Source organism: Rhamphochromis longiceps, linkage group LG20 (genome assembly GCF_057381845.1).
Source record: "Rhamphochromis longiceps isolate RC_006_pf linkage group LG20, R_longiceps_female_GT1.1, whole genome shotgun sequence".
In the NCBI taxonomy this organism is placed as follows: Eukaryota; Metazoa; Chordata; class Actinopteri; order Cichliformes; family Cichlidae; genus Rhamphochromis; species Rhamphochromis longiceps.
This window is the reverse complement of record NC_140576.1, coordinates 3,808,864-3,826,199: the sequence shown is the minus strand read 5'-3', so window position 1 is coordinate 3,826,199 and position 17,336 is coordinate 3,808,864. Positions and strand designations below refer to the sequence as shown.

The following is a 17,336-nucleotide window of genomic DNA, read 5'->3' as shown; positions in this document are numbered from 1 at the left end:
AGCAGTGTTCTCTCATTAAGCGAGGAAAAGGCAGAACATTCATTTCAGCCACTGAGGTTTAGGAGCAGCAGGGGAATAGTGACTTCAGTCTACATCCTCCTACCCGTTTCTCTGCTCTACTAAGATATCACCGCATGGGGTAAGTGGCAGAGCAACGCACACTGCCACTTACAGAGAGTGGGGTGGGTCTATTCAAAGAGATACAAAGCGATGCACACAGTGCCTGAATTCATGTTACACAAGCTTATGACATCCTTGGGATTGCAGACTGTAGTGAATCACAAAATGAATCATAAGCTTCGCGCATCACTCCATTCATCCGAGCATTCGTCTATTATGACTGTAAGCCACAGGTGAAGGATTTTTTTGTCAATGTAAGGATGAGCGTTATGTAAGCTCAAGAAGTGAAGAACGTTTGCTTGATAAATGAAAAATGTTAGTGTAATCAGGGTTTTAATGTTACCAGAGCTAGTTTAAATTCATTCAAGAGGTTTTGTGTTATTTTATTTCATTTAATTTACTTGATTACTTTTTCCATATTCATAGGACGTGAGGCTGTTCTGTAAAGACTAAAAAGCCTCTGTAGAAAACTTGTGGTGTCAAGTTTTATAAACAAAATCGCCACTTTGTGAACAATTGTGAGTCGAACTGATAACCAGGACTGAGGTTTACAGCTTCCATATGTTAAATGTTGTGTGGTTTACTTTTATTTAAATCAGACAGAGCTGGACCGTGTGGAAGATGTGAAGCGAGCCAGCCACTGCTCTGCACTCCTATGTGCCAGAGGCAACGACAGCCAAGAGGAAGCCTTTGATCCATGCGGAGGCTGTTGCTCTGTCTAATGATACCTGGCAAATCCACCACAAAGGTGAGAGCCAGCCCAGTTCTCGATTCACAGTCCCTGCAGAACTTCCCCAGTCGATTCTCCCTCTGCTCGTCTCACTTTCCCCAAACAAGAGTTGCAGTGTTTACCTCGGGCGATGCTGCAACTCAGCTGCCTCCATTTATTGGTCACAGGTGGATTATAGAATAAACAACAACCAGATGGATGGTGGCAATCCAGACTGTAAGAATTCACAGGTGTGGTGTTGTGCTGACAGCGCTGTCTTCTGAGTCACGCTTTTAGTACGTCGTTGCTTTCATTTGCCTGTTCTTTTCTCAAACCTGAGACATTTCTGTTCAGGGTTAAATTCTGTGTATACAGGGCAGGTCTGCGGTGACATGTCTAGTCGGTGTCTCTCTAATGGAGTCCGGGAGAAGGGAAATCATCATTTGTACCAGTAACGATCATTTGCATTTATATTACTGAATCGCCTCTTGAAGAGGTGCTTTGCATTGATGATGCTAACTCCTATCATTCGCAGATCCAATGCACCTGATGACTCACAGCAGCCCTCCAATGACTGTGAGCACTGACACTTCAATCCAGCAGTGCAGAATCAGTAATGCTTATCATGGTGGTTTCATTATCAGCATGTCTTATCAGTCTCACTCTAACAGGAGACTCTTTATTTGTCAGGGAATAAACAATAAGAAAAAAAAAAACACCTAGTCAGGTACAATGATTGTTAAACAAGGTGCTTTTTTAAGCTAAACAAGTATGTCAGGAAATTAGAAACCACTGAATCATTGCTTACATGTATTAGGGAATCATAAAACATTTACAGAGAAGCTCAAGGGCTTTTTGTTCAGCCTCTGAGGGAGGCCGGTTGTTCCGGTCAATAAGTCCTGCTCCACTGGCAGCAGTATAATGTGATTATTTACTATCTTCATTTAGCAGTGTGGAGAGAAAGTCAATGGGCATTAGTGGACACAGGTTATTAACGCAGACTCGTGGATTAACGCACACTACATAGGAGCAAGTGCCTGTTTTAGTGATTGAAATGAAGGCGGTCTCATTAAATAGCTATTCAACCTCATAGCATATCCACTATGTACACAAGTTCCAAATGGCAAACGCAATTGCAAAGTAACACGGCATATCCTGCTCGTTTAATGGGGACAGTTATGGCACAATATATCTCGCTGGAGTAAAGGATATTAAATATCCCACTTCACTTCAGCGGACTCGTGAACATTGCTAAACACGGATAATGGAGCAATTCCATGCAACGCAGGCGATCTCACAGTGACGTGTCACAATTTAACAATTCGCTCATTTAAAGTCAGATGTAATGATGCTTAAGGGTCGAGTTCACATGAGACAAGTGAACACTGCAAAACATTTACTCTGACACTTAAAGTGTAAACAGTTACAAAAACAAAAAAAGTATGATGGTTAAAACTTTTTGGACTTACTCGGCAGTTTCCAAGCTCCTCCGCAGACAAGATAACAGTTCCACATTTCTTCCCGGGTATACCACTGTGAAAACAAACACATATCCTTCTCTCATCCAAGTAAAACTTTCACAGCGATCCATTTTGACAATTTTTTAGATGTTAGCAGGTGAACAATTAGAGGCATTGTGTTGCATTTTGTTATACTAATCCATGATGCCAGTAAACAGCAAGAATTGTCAGTAGTTCTAGCATCCTCTTTTGTAAATTCCACTGAATCCGGTTATCTTTGGGAAAGGGGCCGAAACATCTAAGTGGAGCTGAAACGCTTTCTTGTGTCTTTCTATTCTACAAGTTTGATTTCACACCTTCTGAGCGATAGAAGAGGAAAGACCACAGATAAGATTCATGGATGTAGCGAAGGAGGACACGCACAGGGCTGGAGTGGCAGAACAGGACACTAGGGATAGGGTGAGATAGAGGCAGAAGATTTCCTGTGGCAACCCCTAAAGGAACCAGCCATATAAAGAAGAATAACCTTTTTGAGAGACAGAAGTATCAATAATTAGAAATATTTATGTTTCTAAGATTCTTCTTTGTTTGAATTGTACAATAAGGCTTCATTTCTGGCTTATTTTCACATCCAATTGTATTTTAAATTCAGTAGTATATAGAATTGCAATGTTAATTTAGTATGACAGTGTGACAGCTCTAATGAGCACATTATTCCTTTTTCTCCACCTTAAGTGAATCAAAAACAAGTTATAAATATAGGCTCCCAAGTTTTCAGAGCAGTGTGATATCAGACTGCTGAGAAGCCGAGCTCTTCCGATTCCCGATTGCCAGCACCATATTGAGACTTTAAAGCTGCAGTTGTTTACCACTGATTCACGCTCCAGCAGATGATCAAGACATATCGCAGCACAAGAGGCGCTCTCTGCATGTCTGTGTTTCCATACATCACCTCTTCACTAAGCTGCCAATCCAGTGGCTGATTCTAACAAAAATAGAGACAGCGCTGCATCACAGTTTGTCCTAAATGTTATTTGGCTGTATTTTTTGAAGCGGAACAAAATGACTTTTTTCCCCCGATATCCAATCTAACCAGCTCTCAGCATCCACTGAAGCTGTGAGAAGAAGGCAGAATCCATTCGACCCAACACGGAGCAATACACCATATCTGTTTTCCAATCATACAATAGCATTCCAGCTGCTACAGCTCCCATCATCCTTCTGGATAAAAAAGGAAATTACACGAGTGTCCTGCTGTGGCCTTAGCTGGAGACCAGTCATTAGAAGGTCAGACTTGCTGTGACAGACTTGTTCATCAAGCTGTGATAGCTGATCTGAATATCAGTACTACTACATACATACTGCTAAGCAAGAGGCAGCCTTTGACTATAATGGCAAAAGTTCCTTTATTCATAACATCAATCTCAAGCACGAACCTAAGTGAACTTTCAGAACTGGATTATATCAGAGAACCAGGGCCTGCCTGCACATGAGATTTCTGTAATGTTTTTAGGACGTATGGTACGAGGTGTTTTCCATTCATCTCAATCAGGTTTGCCAGGACTGCATCACAAGAAGTAAAGCTCTATAAAACCAGTTGTCATGCTGTGGAGGAATAGTTCTCCAGGCTTCTCTTGTGCTTGAAGGACATCTGGCCACTCTTCCATTAAGAATATTTCAGACTAGAAATGTTCCTCTCAGGTCTTTGCCAGATTTTTCTTATTTCCTAAGAATATGATTTGCTGTTTATCTGAGGTACAGATAAGGACACTGCAAAGTAGAGATATGCAAAGTTTTCAGCTAATGGTTCTTTGGGAATCACCTTTCAGCTAAAGAAAGGAACAACGTCTGTGTTGTTGCAAAAGCCTGTTAGTAACAAAGTGTCTAAAGATGAGATTTTAAATTGTCTGTTTGCCAATTTGTCTAAGATGTAAAGACAACACTGGTTCATCCCTTGAGTTAGGCGCCTTTGTCATGCTTGAAATATAGGTCAAAAAAGTGCTCAGATACAAGCAATAGACTGAAAATGAGTGAAAAAGCAGCCAATGCTCAAAGAACAACTTTGAAAGACCTTGAGCAAGCCTGGACAACTATTGCTCATGACCGCTTTACAAATTCTTTACATTTAAAAAAGTCCAGCTCCTGGGTACTAAAATATAAAGAAATGAGGGTCTGAGAGAGTTTTATACAGTACTGTACCTCAACACAAATCCACTTAGCACTGAATTGTGGCTGCTGCATCTGCTTTCATGAGGCAAAAGGAAAAACTGAACTCTCACGGAGCAGGTCTGCTTAGTTTTCGGGCTTTATCTTGGAGGTCCACAGAGACCCGTCTCAGGGTGAATTAACTGTCCTTGAATTATTGATGCTTTACTCCAAGTCACCACCGTGCAGTTTGATGGTGCCTTGAAAAGCGAGTAAAGCTCTAACCAATGATGCCAGTAAACCCTGCACGCTCCACAGGTCACATTATCTCCCTGAGGTCACAATAATGTTAGATATTCCTATTAAACCAGGAAATGAGATCCAGCAATTGGTAAAGTATCAGCTCCAGGCACGTTTAGATGCACCACCCTGCTCTAATCTCTGCGGCAGAGAAGAGAGCAGGTACCAAAAGGGCAATGGTCTTTTAAATCAGGTATGCATTATTGAGTTTGCAATTTCCCCTGACAATGACTAGTTAACATGAAGAGCAAGCAAGCAAGCAAGCACTGAATGGATAAATACAGTTCCTACTAATTATTGATCAAACGTGACTTTGGGGGTTTTTTTCTCTAAATTTTTCTGCTCCGTGCTGCGATGTGACTGCAGGTGATACAAAGTGTCCTGCATCAGGAGGCTTCATTCTCACAGCACTCATATACTGATGGTTTTTCAGTGGGGAAAATGCTTTGATGATGAAATTATGTGAAATTTTTGGCTGTGGTCCTTCTTTCCTGTAAATCCCCAATGAACACAGTCTACATTCTGTCAGCTGTGAGGAATCAACAGGATTTAATCAAGGTGGTCGTGTAAGTGCAAAACACATTTGTAACATTTTTAAACGAGTCCGGTACAACAAGATGAAGCTATTTTGTGATGTTTCACAGCCTGGCAATCCCCAGCTTAGCACAGCAACAATTTGAGACCTTCACTGTTTCAAGTTACACCATCATGAATGTTCATGTCAATACACAGTATTGCCCTGAATATGTTTTTTTTCTAGCACACAGATGGCTCTGTTTTACAGTAATTCCTGGAGATTGTTCTAGATACATGGCAAAAGTCAAATAGTTGGCTTAGTAACCAAAACTGTAACAATGGGGAATGACGCAGAGAGAGAACTCTTTTAAAGAAGGAATAACAGCATTTACATTCTGAGTTACAGAAAGTCTTAATGTGGACAACTTGTTCAGAGAAGGCTGGCAGCCTGTTAATATAAAAGGCTGATTAATGCAATATGGTAATATTCCTGCAGCATAGCAATACAGGTGAGTGACTGCAATAACCGCATGCTAAGTATGTATGATGATCCTTTCCACCATTCTTAGTCCTCCATAATTCATCCAGTCACTTACAGGCTTCCCTTGGCACTCAGCAGACACAGTACCATAAGGGCCTGACCAACTAAATTCTAGTCCAGTGCAGAAACCTCAGCAGGACTAATTTTTAAAGTCAGATTAGCATCATGTCTGCTGTTCCTCCTTTTCCACAGAATCCCCCAGGATCAAACAAAACTTCATGAAGAAGAGAAACAAATAGAGAGAGAAATGAAATAGCGCCTTGTAGCACAGCAGCTTCCTTTACCCAGAAAGAAACAGAGGCAAGAAGTGCTGTCATGCTCTTAGCTCTGAAACAGAGGGTTAGCTACAGCTGCCTTGACAGAACCCCTGTTTGATCAACTGAATGGAGAGAGATCAAGCAGCATATTTCAACATTACTACAATTACTTGGCCAAAGTTTTTGATACTGCTGTTCTGCAGAATACCGATGAGAGTACTGGGTGTCTCTATTTGCCAGGGAACCATGTATGCGAACCATTTATTCCTCCAAAACGCAAGCATCAGAGATTATTAGGCATGACATATTATAATATGGATATTCAGGCTCAATGTATGGCCTCTATAATTTCCCATCTAGAGGCAGTTGCTGTCATGAAATAGTGATTCACAATCCCTGTATTCTCCATTACCTATCTGTGCGGAGGTCGGGTGGATGGAGGATGGTGAGATTAAAGTCCGAAGAGGGAGAAGGAAGCAATTGTTGATGCCGTTCACATTAGGTCATTAGGATGAGGGATGGTCTTGATATTTAACGACAGCGCAAAGTGTCACGCATAAGAGAGTGAGAGAGGGTTATCTGCTCAACAACATGAGTGAGAGTCCTAGAAGAAGAAAGCGATTTTTTTTTCACACTGCAGTTTCTGCAGGGTGGGTCTGCATATATTTTTTTCCTGTGACGCATAGTGGCTGCACTGCTATCGTGCAAAGAAGTGTTATATTGCAATTTCACACCTAAATGGCAATTAATCACTTAAAACAAATTATTCAGTAAGGTTAGGTGCGAGCACAGCAAGAAAAAAAAGGATCGGTTTAACTGCATTTCACTGCGACTGTCCAGGTCAGTGAATTTAGTAAATCTGCCTGGATGACAAGGGGACTGATATAAATGAACAAATCTAACGAGTTCCAGTCGAGTCAAAGGCTAGCAGAGATGGGTGGAAGGCAGATAATCGGGCTTTGTGCCACTGTAACCATATGGGGCAGTGGGCATATCATAGCTGAACAGAATTAGCCAAGGTTGCCAAAACTCTTTGTGGGTTTAAATGGGATTATACCACTAATCCCTCTGATCTTCATATACCGATAAGAATCCATAATCCTTCACCTGAAAAGTGATGAAAGTGCAACGGCTTATTCAAAAGGGCACCAGAATACCCGCTGTATTTCTCAGACAGGAGCTCCTTCCTACAGGTATTGCAGGAGGAGATGCTGTTTGTGTTCAAGGCTGGTAGCCACAGGCTACCTGTGCTTAGCTTTTTGAGGCTCTGTCAGAATGAGCACAAAGCTGGTAAACACAGCAAAAACTGTGGCACAGAAAAATGTCTAATAGATATTATTAAACCATCACAAGGAAAAAATGTGTTTACATTTTACCGATGGCGCATGGTGCCATGAACCTGCCATCCTTCGTTCCATTACTACTCCAGTCACGTGTTATTCACTGGGTACCACTGACGGGTAAAGACCATCACCACAATCTCCCTCAATGGAGCTAATCGTGTAATTTATATAGTGACTAATTAAACAAGAAATTTGATTAAATTAAGACTGTATTCCATTCTATGAGTATAGTGATGTAATGAGATTGGTGTTGACGTTTTGATTGCATAAATAACAGCGCAGGCTTTAATTACTATAACAATCTTTGCTTTATTGAGATTTTGAATAAATGAGGCTGTCATCAACCACCTGCAAGCTAAAAATCGCTTGTTTTGACAGCAAAAGAGAAGAAGCAGCTGTCAGTCAGAAGGAAACTTTCTCTCTCAGTCTAAAGGCAAAACCTGTTGATGACAGCGAGCTCACTCTAATCCCCGTGCTCTGCCAGTAACAGAAACTCTTCAAGAGAGCATAACGAGTCAGTTTCAATTTCCCCCTAGCAAGCAAAGAACATCTCTATAGGAAACGCCAAGAAAGATGCCCAATTTCCATTGCTTTTATACTTGGAATGCATTTTATTGCACTTTTAAACTACTGTCATGGCAGAAAAAAAATAAAGTACACCCTCTGTCAGTTCTAAGGTTTTACATATCAGGATATAATGAAAATTTATTTGATCCTAACCAGGTCTGAAAATTTGATAAATGCTACTTCAGATGAACAACAAAACATGACGGTTTCCACCCGGTCATTAGTTATTTAACAAAAATTAGGCCAAAATGCAGAAGCCGCAAATAAAAAACTAAGCAAACCTCATGGTCAAATAGTGTATTGAATCATTTTTTCAAGGATAATTAAGTAACTTGAAGTAATCACTTTCTGTATGACTTTATCAGTCTTTCACATTGTTGTGCAGAAGTTCTGGCCCACTCTGTGCGCATTAGAGGATGCACAGCTCTCTTAAGGTCAGGTTACGGTCTGGACATTGCAACACCTTGATTCTTTTCTTTTTCGCCTTTTCTGTTATAGATTTGCTGCTGTGTTTGGGACCATTGCCATGTTGTATGACCCAATTTATGGCAAGCTCCAGCTGTCAGACTGCCTCACATCTGATTCTAGAATACTTTGGTAAACAAGCTCAAATCATCACCACTCCACCAACACGCTTACAGTCGGTATGAGGTGTTAATGCTGTGCTTGGTTTTCTCCATACATGTCACTGCGTATTGTGGCCAGACATCTCCACTTCAGTCTCATCTGTCTATAGGACTTTGTACCAGAAGCCTTGTGGTTTGTTCAGATGATATTTTGTAAACCTAAGCTCTGCTGCCATGTTCTTTTTATAGAGAAGAGGTTTTCTCCTGCAACCCTCCCAAACCAGACTTGTTGTTAATTGTAAAGTCATTAACTTATACTTAAACTCAATTAGAGAACATATAACATGCTAACTGAGGCCTGTAGGGCCTGATGTAGCTACTGAATTTGATGCAATTTCTCTGAGCACTGCATGAGGTAAATTTCTGGGATGTCCACTCATGGAAGGGATAATAATTGACTTGAATGTTTTCCACTAGTGAATAATCTTTATCTCTTTGTAAATGGTCTTATAAACCTTCCAAGGCTGATGGGCAGCAACAATTGCTTCTTTAAAACAAACAACAGAATTAGAATGTATAGAACAGAGTTTGAATGAAAGCAACAGAATTCTAAAACAACCAATAGAATTTGAATAAAAAGAGTGGAATTAGAATGAAATGACTAAAATTTGAATGAAAACAGAATTTGAACAAAAACAACAGAATTAGAATGTACAGAACAGAGTTTAAATGAAAACAACAGAATTCTAAAACAAGTAATAGAATTTGAATAAAAAGAGTAGAATTAGAATGAAAACAAAAGCATTTGAATGAAAACAACAGAATCTCAATGAAAAGAACGGAATTAGAATGAACGGAACAAAGTTTGAATCAAAACAATGAAATTTGAATGAAAACAACAGAATTTGAATGAAAACAATGGAAGTTTAAGACCTTTACTGACGTCTTTTCCTGTTGGAATCATGTTAACACACACCTGAATGCTTCAGACCTTCAGTTAAACAAGTGAATTTGATTAGCAGCACCTGCTTCTGACTTAGTTTGTTACATAAATAATCATAAAATGAATATGTCGATTACTCTTATTATTCCGCAATAACTAAAACCATACTATTAAGGGTGTATTTTCTATTTACCATGACTGTAGGTAATATCAACTCACAGCTCATTCTGCCCTCTGTTTTCCCTGCAGTGTTACTGTTGAGCCACCTTTCGCCCCCTCACCTAGCGCTGAGCACATGTAATGAAATTCATATGATGTTGCAGTGGGTTGCCCTGACCTCCTCTGATTGTAATCTGCGCACCGACAGATTGTTTTCAGCCTCTGAATAGATAGATCAGCAACACAGAGTGCCTTTCAGTTTGCTCTCTCACCTTTGCAGCAGACACAGCTTGTGGTCATAACAGAAATTAACAGTCTGCTCTGACTGCAAAACCTCCACTGCCCTTGCCTGCACTTGCACTATTAGTAGTGTTAAGACAACAATCTATTGCCTTATTACCTGCAGAGCTTTAAGAGACAATACTTATAACAAGCAGGGTATATATATATATATATATATAAAAACACCCAGCACGCCCCTGCGGGCGGTTTATCCTTCAAGCTCGGGTCCTCTACCAGAGGCCTGGGAGCTTGAGGGTCCTGCGCAGTATCTTAGCTGTTCCCAGGACTGCGCTCTTCTGGACAGAGATCTCCGATGTTGTTCCCGGGATCTGCTGGAGCCACTCGCCTAGCTTGGGAGTCACCGCACCTAGTGCTCCGATTACCACGGGGACCACCGTTACCTTCACCCTCCACATCCTCTCGAGCTCTTCTCTGAGCCCTTGGTATTTCTCCAGCTTCTCGTGTTCCTTCTTCCTGATATTGCTGTCATTCGGAACCGCTACATCGATCACTACGGCCATCTTCTTCTGTTTGTCTACCACCACTATGTCCGGTTGGTTAGCCACCACCATTTTGTCCGTCTGTATCTGGAAGTCCCACAGGATCTTAGCTCGGTCATTCTCCACCACCCTTGGGGGCATCTCCCATTTTGACCTCGGGACTTCCAGGTTATACTCGGCACAGATGTTCCTGTACACTATGCCGGCCACTTGGTTATGGCGTTCCATGTATGCCTTGCCTGCTAGCATCTTGCACCCTGCTGTTATGTGCTGGATTGTCTCTGGGGCATCTTTACACAGCCTGCACCTGGGGTCTTGCCTGGTGTGATAGACCCCAGCCTCTATGGATCTTGTGCTCAGAGCTTGTTCTTGTGCTGCCATGATTAGTGCCTCTATATATATATATATATATATATATATATATATATATATATATATATATATATATATATATATATATAATGAACCATTTCCTTTCATCGGAGGCACAAAGCAGAGATTTTCCAAAGTCCTTGAAGAGTCATAAACAGAGCAATGTAGCTGACAATTTATCTGAATGAGTGGGAAGGCAAGGCAAACAAACAGTTTGTTGTGAGAGCTGCGCTGCAGAGAGGGGAGGCTTTTTGCTTCTTATGGAAGCAAAATGGTACCTAATAAATCCCTGTTTCATCGGACAAAAAGGGTTCTTGTACACTCAGCACAGTTGGGGTTTTTATACATCTAAGCAGGAATACACATTATTAGAGAGGGACTCTTGTTAGTGCTCAGCCTTAGAGCCCAAATTGGCATTTAGCAAGGCAGCAGAATGGTCTAATTGTGTGTGATGCTCCGAGGCAGAGAATGCTGATTAGTATAAGCCGTCTAGAACAGTTCACCTCCCAATTAAGTAAAACAGACAAACACGGGGGGCTAAAAGTTAAAGAAACACTGTACCTGGCTGCATGTACCCATCTACAGTATCAAGAATAATTGGATTAGGGATTTTCAGTTTCACTAACAAATAAACTTCTCTCACTCCCACTCATTATTTAAATCTGTGATTTTATTTCATCTCAGAGGAAGCGCCGCCAACAACTTTCAAAGAACTGTGAGTCTCTGAAGTCAAGATGAGACAAGTAATGCCCTTTGTTTCAGTGTTCCCTGAGTAAATTTATGGTAAGTTATCGCACTCTGCGAGTTTACACAGCAGTTTGAAATAATATTGCGGGCATGACATTACGTATTTGATCTTTTAGTATACATTTCAACTGTTAACTTTGAATACAATATAATGCTGCATTTCATAATTAGCTTATGTAAAAGAACCCTGTTAGAAACCATTTCATCTGTGGCTCTAACTGACCCGTCACCCAATCCATCCCTCGAGCAGAGATCGTATTGTCATAACGACATTAGAATGCAGAGACAACCTGAATAGGAAGCTATTTATTGGCTCCTCCAACAAAGAGACAATCATGTGCACTAAACCAGATGAGCCAAGCAGAGGTTCACAGACATATCTGCTGGCTATTGGAGCGTTGGAGCCATTTCAAGTTCAAGTATGAAAATCCCCTCATATTTTCTATTGAAAAACAAACACACACTATATGGACAAAAGTACTGGGACACCTACAGCACTTGCTCAGGCATGGAAACCTGTACCATGAAGCTCCTGGCACACAGTCATTGCGCTGATGTTAATGTGAGAGGAGATTTGGAACTTGGCAATTATTGATTTAGCAGAGTTAAGTTACAGACCCTCTCTGTAACTTGATGTGGGCTGACACTTCATGGCAGGGTTAACATGGTTCCAACGCTTCCACTTTATAAATGTTTATAAAGGAAGACTGAATGGGCGGTGATTTTATAGTCGTTGGGCAATGGGACAGAAAACATGTGAATTCAAAGATTAAGAGGTGAGCAGCATACTTACTGTTTTAGATACCAGTTTTTAGATGTTTTTGAAGTTTATTTATCTCTTTGTTTATTTTTGTTATTTTATTTTATTGTATGTTCTTTTACCAGTCTTATTTTTCACGTTGTCTGCCTCAGTGTTTGGTCCTCTTTTCAGCATTATTGCTGATGAGAGCAGCCCACAGAGAAAGTAATGCAGCCTGAGGCCATCTCTGTGTGAATCAAGGACCCATTGTTTAGTAAATTACTATCAATTTCAACACACGATCTGCCTTTTTTATAATTGCAAACAGCCTGTGTGCATATAAGACTGCAAAGCAATTAAGAGAAGGGGCTCGGCAACTACTGCTTACAAACATATTTGTTTCAGTGAATTAATAATCAGGTACAACTTCATCAAACTTCAAGATGACACAGTTCTGCTCAAAGATGAGATTTTTAGCACACTGAAATAAGTTGGACTGCAGTTACAGTGTTTTTTCACCCCAACGTGCACTGATGCCCGGTGACCAGAAGGATGGAATATAAGTCTAATAAAAACCTTGGTTTTTAAGATCTGACCAGAGATACGGATGAAAATTAGCCTTTTGAAAATGAACAAAAAATATTAAATATTATTAAATATTAAATGTGAAAACATAAACCGGATCGCAACAGATATGAAAAGTTTAGAGTTTCAAATATTTTTATCCTATTGCTGTTGTGCTAGATTGCATCAGTGTATTGCTGTTGTTGTCTTGAATATCTGTTCAGTCCTAAACTCAATTAGAGAACTGACACAATGTTTTTTTGATATGTTGAATTTTGACTTGTTTTGACAGAGAGATAACTCAGTAAATTAAAGGATTGCTGATTTGATGAAAGCAGAACTAAGCTTTATTTTAAAAAAAACATATTCTCCGTTCACTGCTTATCTTTCAACATCTGCGTTGCGCTGTTGTGATCAGATATCACTTAACATGTGACAAACGCAATTTGATAAGTCTGTACTGATTGACAGATTAACATTTGTGGTGAAGTTTTTTTGCATTTGCAATAACATGACCTAGAATATCTTCAGTGATGTGATTCAGCATCAAATACACTCAAACCAGTCTGGGTTGATGAGGCCCTGGCTTGTGTCCCAGCAGCACTAACGCATGGAATTTTCCTCCTAATCCAAAGCCAACAGGAGGCTCTTTCTTTCACGTTTTCTCAGCCCCTGTGATGTTGAGTAGCATGTAGATCTTCCACAGTGACCAACCTGTGAATCCTCTGCCCCCCACTTCAATAAGCTTGCGGCATGCCTTCCAGTCTCCCCTCCTGCAGAGCCCCACCAGCTCCTGATATGTGGATTTCTTTTTTTCATTTGCCTCCTCCATGTGCTCCTCCCAGGGAACTGTGAGCTCTAATAGGAGCAACTGCATGGAGGAGACTGATAGAGGTGCCCTGTCTGGCCTCTTTGAAGTTTCTATACCTCTCCAGATCCAGTTCCAAGTCTGACGCTGAGGTGAGCAGCCACATTGCAGGTTTAGGCTGAGATTGTAGCAGTTTCCCAGTCTCTGCTGGCAGATATGTTTGCTCTTGGCCTTGGTTTTGGAGATGGTAACAGTGATGGTCTTTAGCATGTGGTCTTGCTTTCATAGCAAAGAGGATATGCATGTGAGTCGATCTTTTTGGGTTTTTGTCAGTCAACAAGCTCTCATTCTGCACTGTATGCTGAATATCCATGTAACCTGGTGCTGCAAGTCCACCATCACGCTGTTCCGCTCTTCTTTGATGCCACTTGTCCTTTGCCTGACTAGATGTTACCGCGAACACAAAAAGCTTATGTTTCAGCTGGGACTCTGATGCCTCCAGGCATTCCTGGGCTCTCCATTTCCTGCCTGTCTGTACCATGATGCCTGCTGATACCACCCAGGAAACTTTGGAGTCCAGATATAGTAGAGCCTCTCAAATACAAGCAACCCTGAACTCGTCCCCAAGGCTGCTGAACAGGAGTTGTATTTGCATTTGCTTTAACATCAGTAATTAAAACTCTGGGGGCAGAAACACTGAGCTGTCCTGATTGAGATGCTTTCCTGTTTCCAAAATCAAACGGACACATAGACGCCTGCCAAAGTATGTAAAACTGTCATTGTGGTGTTTTCTAACGAACTAGGTATCTCCAGTTACCACACCGTCACAATGACGCACACACTCTGACTCACGAGGGGAAAACAATAACAGCTTTGACATTGCACCTCCCATATGAGAATGATTGGTGATTATTTAAAATAATTGTAATTATTATCATCACAAATCAGGTTAGACATGAACGTGTTGTGTGGCACATTAGCCACCGCACTAATTAAGCCACATATTCTCACAGCAGAGAAAACAAATTAATTATCAGCAAATCTGAGATCAAACTTCTTGAGATTTTGATCAAGTACTACACTTTCTTTTATCAAAGGACGCTCAAAACAAATTATATCTTCATCAAAACAAGTAAAAATTCAAGAGAAAATTTATCAGTTTAACTACACTTTCATCTTTTCTCTTTTTAGCCCTACCCATGGGATTACTTAATGCAATTTCTGCCTGTCCTTTGACTTTGATGTTTTTATGCACAGTCTGTTTAGCCAAAAAAAAGTCATTAAAGGGTATGCAGCATGGCTATAAGTACATTTATGATAAATCAGGAACATCGTCAGAGTTCGACAGTCATAAATGAGCCAAGTTCAAGCTAAACTTGAAATGGTAAGTACATGTAAACAGTGAGTTACAGCATTGAATTGACGAACTTAGTACCTCTGTCTTTACTTAAATAGTTATAATGAATAGAGAGCTTATTCATTTCCTTATAACTGCAGCTAGAAAGAGGAGCTAACACAGAACAGATTCATGTGTGAAATGCATGAGAAGTGCAACATACTGTACCTATCAGAAGGTGTAAAGATTTTTTTTCTTTGTCAGTTATCCTTCTGTATTCAGTGCTGGAAAAACATCATTATTCCTTTGAAGCGTTGGTTTTCCCACAGGAAAACAGGTCAGGTGAGCTTTTATGTGAGCTCTCAATTTATTCAGTTCCACATGCATGCCTTTGATATGTTATTTTTGTATATTTCCAGCTTTCCTCCCTCCCTGTGTGGGTTGATCGACACACCCGCGGCAGTCGTACTCTTCCTTATGGTTCATTTCCAGCTTTAAGCATGCAGCAGAAGGGCACAGTAAGGGTAGGCTAATGGGTTTAGCATGCTAATCTTGTGCTGCATTTATATGCTGTACAAACATATTGTGTGTGGTATATTTCACCATACCGACAGGAAAGGTTACAGCTATTTTTTTAAATTAACACTATTATTATGGTACCTACACAACTATATTGTGATTTGTTCCTGCAGGCAAAACAACAACAACACAAAAACAATCAAAGCTAAGAAAGCTGTGTCACAGCACCCATGTGGGGGTTTTTTTTTCAAAGAAGCCATTCACCCCATCAGTCACTCAGCTTGACATTTCTTCCTGCACCAATAATTTTGATGCATGCCTCTCATTAAAAACAGATTATAAACGGAAGTATTTGTACCACTATGTCTGTAATGAACCACTGGTCTGTTCCATAAAACTGCCTTTACAGGAGTTGTTGGACCTCTGTGTGCAGTAGTATGAATGACGGACACGACACATAAGGTATATTACTGTGTTTGCATTTTGATTTTCTGTAAACTCTCTTTCTATATAGCAGCATGCATTAATGTGCTAATCTTAACTCAGATATGTGTGTCTCTCAAGCTAGCAGCACTCCCTGAGAAAGGAACCAAAAGTGTTCACGGGTGTTTTGCACCCTTGGCAAGTGGAGGGAAGGATGTGATGTTATATTTTATTTAACTGAACTGTGAAGCACCTATATGCAGTTTTTTCAGTTATAGATAAAATCTCATATTTCTCATTTTAAGGAGATCACTCTGTATATTAGCCTGCTATCTTTGTCAGAATACTGACTGACTATAGTTTTTCAGCTATGCAAATACTGGGAAAGCGAGGCTAAATGTCAACGGCTGGCAAACCAGCTTTACTCCTCATCTCCAGTGTCAATGTTCTCTCTCTATCCATATTTTCCATCTGTCTCTACTATCTGTCAGCATGGGTGAAAATGCCAAAATTGCTTGCCTCTATCCTCTTGCCAGCCAGTAAAATACTACTGCTATATTGTATAGCTGTAGAGGAAAGAGTTGAAGCCACATGTCTTCCAAGCTGATTGCATATGAATCTGTAAACACGCAGTTAGGTCCTAAAAAAGTTTAAAAAAGGGAGGCGGAGGAGTTAGAATTGCCTTTAGATTTAAAATCAAAATTATGACTGGATTAAACTTTGGGTAAGTTTTAGGCTTTGATATGTGCTTGCGTGCTGGTTGGAGCAGAAAGAAAAAGAGGGAGAGGTCTGGAAGAACAAAAGGAATAAAGAACACGATGAAGAAAAAAGGGGTCAAGCCAGAAGAAAAGAATCTGGTAGATGGAAGGAAGACGAATAAATGAAAGATGAAGTCTGGAAAATAGGGAAAGGGGTGCTGATGTGCTTCTTAAGCAGGTCATTGAATGCAGCGTGCCTTGGGAGGGCTCCTTTAAGCATGACTAACAGATTTCCTCAGTCCCTGCAGGAGCTGTTCCTCAAAGCTATGGCGCAGAGAGACAGTGTCACTTTAGGATGTATGACAAGGAAATGGAGCACAAAAGCCATTAAACAACTTTTGGGATTTCGTCTATCACAGGAGGGGAGAACAACTACGTTTCTCATGCACGTTATTTAACTATTCAAATAAAAAAAGAGGGCAGATGAAAACTGCACCCTTAACTGAGTGTCATGGAGTTGAAAAGAATCAAAAGAAACCTTCACTGTTCTTGCGCTTCGTGAATTGTTACTTCCAAACTTGAAAGGAACAGCTAATAGCAACCCAAGTGAAAGTTTTCACAGGGGCTCATTTCTTGACTTTCTAATAAATTGTGGACTGTAACATCAAACTTATGATCATCATCACCCTCTCAGCAATGATCAAGGTACCCTGCTGAGGTTG

The 17,336-nt window shown here is 40.5% G+C and overlaps 1 protein-coding gene across 1 annotated transcript in view; it reads right to left on the bottom strand.

Moving 5' to 3' along the window:
* cpne5a (copine Va) overlaps window positions 1-17,336 on the bottom strand; it is an 83,196-nt gene that overhangs the window by 37,214 nt on the left and 28,646 nt on the right. The window contains exon 7 of the mRNA XM_085393748.1: window positions 2,299-2,362. Within this exon, the coding sequence (XP_085249874.1) occupies window positions 2,299-2,362 (64 nt within the window). The remainder of the gene's footprint in view (window positions 1-2,298; window positions 2,363-17,336) is intronic.